General features: G+C 42.4%; 1 protein-coding gene across 2 annotated transcripts; it reads right to left on the bottom strand.

Annotated features, from left to right (window-relative positions):
• Nucleotides 1–382: 382 nt before the first annotated feature.
• LOC125528068 (transcription initiation factor TFIID subunit 7-like) lies at nt 383–4,156 on the bottom strand. 2 transcript variants are annotated; one of them, XM_048692584.1, is made up of 6 exons: nt 3,795–4,156; nt 2,883–3,036; nt 1,562–1,695; nt 1,373–1,492; nt 1,201–1,272; nt 383–806 (listed from the first exon to the last, which is right to left on the bottom strand). In XM_048692584.1, the coding sequence occupies exons 2-6, from the start codon at nt 3,007–3,009 to the stop codon at nt 606–608; spliced, it is 654 nt and encodes a 217-aa protein (XP_048548541.1). In that variant the 5' UTR covers nt 3,010–3,036; nt 3,795–4,156; the 3' UTR covers nt 383–605. The 2 variants fall into 2 exon arrangements, with proteins under 2 accessions (XP_048548541.1, XP_048548542.1); XM_048692585.1 differs by having other exon boundaries at nt 1,212–1,272; nt 3,795–4,154.
• Nucleotides 4,157–4,366: the final 210 nt, after the last annotated feature.

Here is a 4,366-nt window from a genome sequence, read left to right as displayed (position 1 = left end):
GAGTGCAAATCAAGATCATTTTGCAAAGCAATTCGCTGATGAGGTACAAACAGCCACACTATCTACAGAAATTTGCATGATTTTTAATACAACTTAAAACATAAGAGAACATGCTCAGAAGTACAATGAATATACAAGAAAAACATACGCAGGGCAATGTTATGAACTTACTTATAGAGATAACAGAGATTCCACATACCGGTAAATCAGGAGAATGGTTACTTATATGCACATGCTACTATTGCAGACATCAGAATATTTCCAAAAGATAAATCAAATCTATCAGAGTTGTACCAAAAGTAGTGATGGACCATTTGTGTAAAAAAAGAAAAAATTCTTCGCATATCACCCTGAGCTGCCCTATATCTTCTCGCGCATTGGCTAGACTAAAATTATGGTGATATCTCATCAAATTCGTCGTTGGAAGTAACCGAACTGGAGTGCAAAATTCAGGAAATAGCAGCAGTTACAATCACCCTTATGACCTCTTCCACCATGGTGCAAAGTCGCACACTCCTATATTATTCAGATGATAACCAATAGGTCCTAAAAAGACAACAAGCGCCCTTGCTTGGTAAAAATACACTTTCTCTGATCTGAATCGCTTAATTCACCAGACTGCGCGGCCAACGGCAGCTGCAGTATCTATTCTGGTCCACTTCAGTTCTCCGAATCGTCAGAGTCACTCCTCTCAGGCTCAGCTTCTTCGCCATTTGCAGCAGGCTCTTGAGCGTCTGGCTTGGGTGCAGGAGCTGGTGCAGCTTTCTTGCGGTCACCACCTTCACCACCCCCACCTTCACCACCTTCTACAAACAAGTTAAAGAAGTTTATACGTAGACAGGTTGGCATACAAATGGCGAGATTTCCTTTCTATGATGGTTTGACCAATGAACACAATGCAATCATGATACAAAACCTATGACATCAGTATCGATCTTTTAACAAGGTTAGGTTTGGAAACATCTATACGCAATCACTATAATGGCATGATTAGGAGATTCACAACATTATCTTTATCAACAAGGGAAGTACATATAGACATAATGATTTCTAAAGTGAAGGGCAAGCAGTTTGTGCATTAGGAAGTTGATGATGAGACAATGGAAGTGCAAAACTACCAACCAAACAGTACAGAAAGAAACAAATTACTGCCATTTATTCCATTGCAATAAGGTGAAACATTTTGCATATCTCACGGACCAAAAGGATACTGACAGACACTCCATGCATAATACTTATAAGATCCTTCTCAACTCGGTGAACAAGCTCTGCCTGCAAAAATGAGTGCATGCAAACTTTAGCATCCTGATTAACAGTATATTTCAATCAACATGAAAAAACTATAGCTGAAGAGTAGTCAATTCATATATACATTCAAGTCAGGCTCTCTGCGATAACGTCGCCTACGTGCATCCCTCATTGGAGGAGTAAGTCCATGCTTGTATTCAACTTCTTCTGGAGCAGGATCAACATCTTCTCTTACCATTACCATCTGTTCCAGTTTAAAATGATTATAAGGCCTACAAATTAATGAGATATATACGAAAACCTTCACTTTTACCTGACCAATATCAGCAGCTTTAACTAAGAATGAATCATCATATGTCTTATATGACTCCACAACAGTTGGGAGATCCAAGAGAGATGCAGGAAAGCTCTGGTTACCAATCATAAATGTGCCACTTCTTCCATCATCTGTAGGAGGAAAAATACCATCAACCAGAAGGCGATAAAGATTAAGTAAAGATCAGTCCTGATAACAATTATATACTACTATAGTAAGTTGTATTCTCAAAAACCAAGAGAGACCATTGCGTTGTAATTTCAGGAAATGAAACGCATAAACTGAATATGCACCTACACAATGCTACATCTAAAGTTTGGCATGAATTAATTTATCAGCATTTGAAGGGTATAACTACAGAGGTTGTCTAGTAAGAGCCTGGCATGCCACTATGAAAAAGCCTAAGATTTTCAGAATCATATATTTACTGACCCAAGTTTCTTTTTTGTTGCCAATATAGACTGGTTATAAATAAGGCAAGTTGAGCACATCTGAGCCAAAAAATGCAATCCCAGTGACTTGTGGAAAAGGGAAAACAAACACAGAAAACAGTTAAGTGAGATCTTCAAACTGATCTCATCTCATCCGCAGATAAATATCTAGAATGCAGCAACTGTTGAGCTACAAAGAAACAACACAGGTGTGGAGTTTTGTGATATGGTGATACTTCAATTATCTATTTAATCTGCGTGAGCAACGCTCATTTGAATTGTGTTAATGAGACAGTTACAACAGACTAATCTGCTAAGAACACATTCCAACCTATCAGTGCAAATCTAGGGCATCAACAAATACAGTGCTAATCATGGTTCACTTTATTCATGTTTCAGATAGGAGATAGCACAATGAAGCGTGTAATCGCCGGCCGGCCAGCGATGGGCTGTTCGCTCCAAACTACCAAGAACACTTAACACATACCGATATACTCCCTCCGTCCCAAAATTCTTGTCTTATATTTGTCTAGATACGGATGTACCTAATACTAAAACGTGACCTGATACATCCGTATTTAGACAAATCTAAGACAAGAATTTTGGGACGGAGGGAGTACCATGATGAGAGTCAGTAGTGCTAGATATCGGCATATCGCTAGGGCAGGGTACTCCAATACCAGTTAGTAGTTCGTCAAACCGCATGCTGGCATGCTGCTCCGCCAGCAAACTATCTAACAAATGTCCGTCTCTGTTTCAGTGTATTCTCTGAGAAATACCCTGTCTCGGTTGCTCCTCAGATCCACAGTTCTACCACTCTACAACAATTTGCCGCGAAAACAGGAAGTAGAATTTGCGGGGCAAAGATGAAGAGAGGCGGGGGTCACCTGAGAAGGAGAGGTCGAGGGAGGCATCCTCGGGGTTGGAGGATGAGCCGGCAGCAGATTCGTTCATAAGACGCTCGATCTGCTCTGCCACAGAAGGGGGCACACGGAGGATGAACTGCTCATCCATGGCAATTACACCGTGGGGAACCGAACTCTGTACAAGATTCCAACACACGTAAGCTCGAATGATAGCTACCTCTACCCTTTTGTCTGTTTGTCCTAGAGAAGAATTCACATCATCATTTCTAAATAAAGTAGTTCTGTTGTACAGGCATTTCGTTGATCCTCATTCATTAAAATATGTTTCACTTTTCAGATCACCCTACTTGGAAGGTCGATGGAACATTGAATGGTCTGGTGACAGCAATCCTAGAGCATTTGCAGCCCAGTTTTTGTTAAAGTAGGCCAGTTTTGCTGGATATTATATCACAATGGACTTACTACTGAAATTAGAGTTCTCCTTACTTTATTCTCATGAGAATGAAGTTACATGGTTGGTTAAAATCTATCTTTACATGGTGTGGTGCAAATACATAAATCTACATTAATACTTCTCTGCAAAAATGTGTATCACTTAGCAAACATATTTTCTTGCAGGTCACCCACAAGTATCGCAAAATTTACAGGGCTTTCCTCGAACTTCAAGTTCTTTAATACGGCAATTTTCAAAAGATTTGGAAAGTCACCTACAGTTATCATGTGTTTCTTGGATTTACCTTTCCAACTACCTCAATTCCACCGAACTCAACAAGTCTAAAAACACACACAAAATCAATTTACTAAGTATTTCTCTTTTATTGCAATAGCTTCCCCCTGCGCCCCTGTAACCCTAGAACCTATAGACACATACCTACAGCTATCCGTACAAGTCCTCAGATTTGCAGTGGTGTGTCAGTACAGTCGCCCGCTTACCGCAGTGGCCCCTGGCCGGGGCCTCCCCTAGCTCCGCCGCGCGTGCGCCCACGGCTCCGGGACGACGGCGAAGACGACCGTTTCCGAAGCGCGAGCCTCCCCTCGACTCTCCTCTCCGGTCGCCGGCGATGCCCCGCTCCCGTCTCCGGCGCCAAGAGTCCCCGGCCAGCCACTCCGCAGTGGCGGAGGTCCGGGATGGAGAGGAGGCTTGGAGGGAGGAATTAGGGCGGTGGTGGAGGAGGATCCCACAGGCGAGCGTGGCTCCGATTTGGGTGGGGTGGGGATCGATGGAGCAGAGCACCGCCACGCCCAAGACGACGAGCTCTGCTCGTGCGTTTCCTTTTCCCCTCTTTTTTAGATTTTTTAGAGGAAATTTTCTGTCTCTCTCTCTCAGCCTAGGTTCTCGGCCCATGGAAATTAGGCCCAGCAATAAGCCTGGAACTGGAAGCGCTGGCAGGAGTATTTAACCAAAAACTACCACATTTCATGCAAACATGCCCAGAAACTATCATCTTACGAATTTATGCCAAAACTATCATTTTTTTTCTAATCCGTAACTAAAAACTACCATG

Source organism: Triticum urartu, unplaced genomic scaffold (assembly GCF_003073215.2).
Source record: "Triticum urartu cultivar G1812 unplaced genomic scaffold, Tu2.1 TuUngrouped_contig_4613, whole genome shotgun sequence".
Lineage (NCBI taxonomy): Eukaryota > Viridiplantae > Streptophyta > Magnoliopsida > Poales > Poaceae > Triticum > Triticum urartu.
Note: the sequence above shows the minus strand (reverse complement) of the source record. Positions and strands in the feature narration are given on the sequence as shown.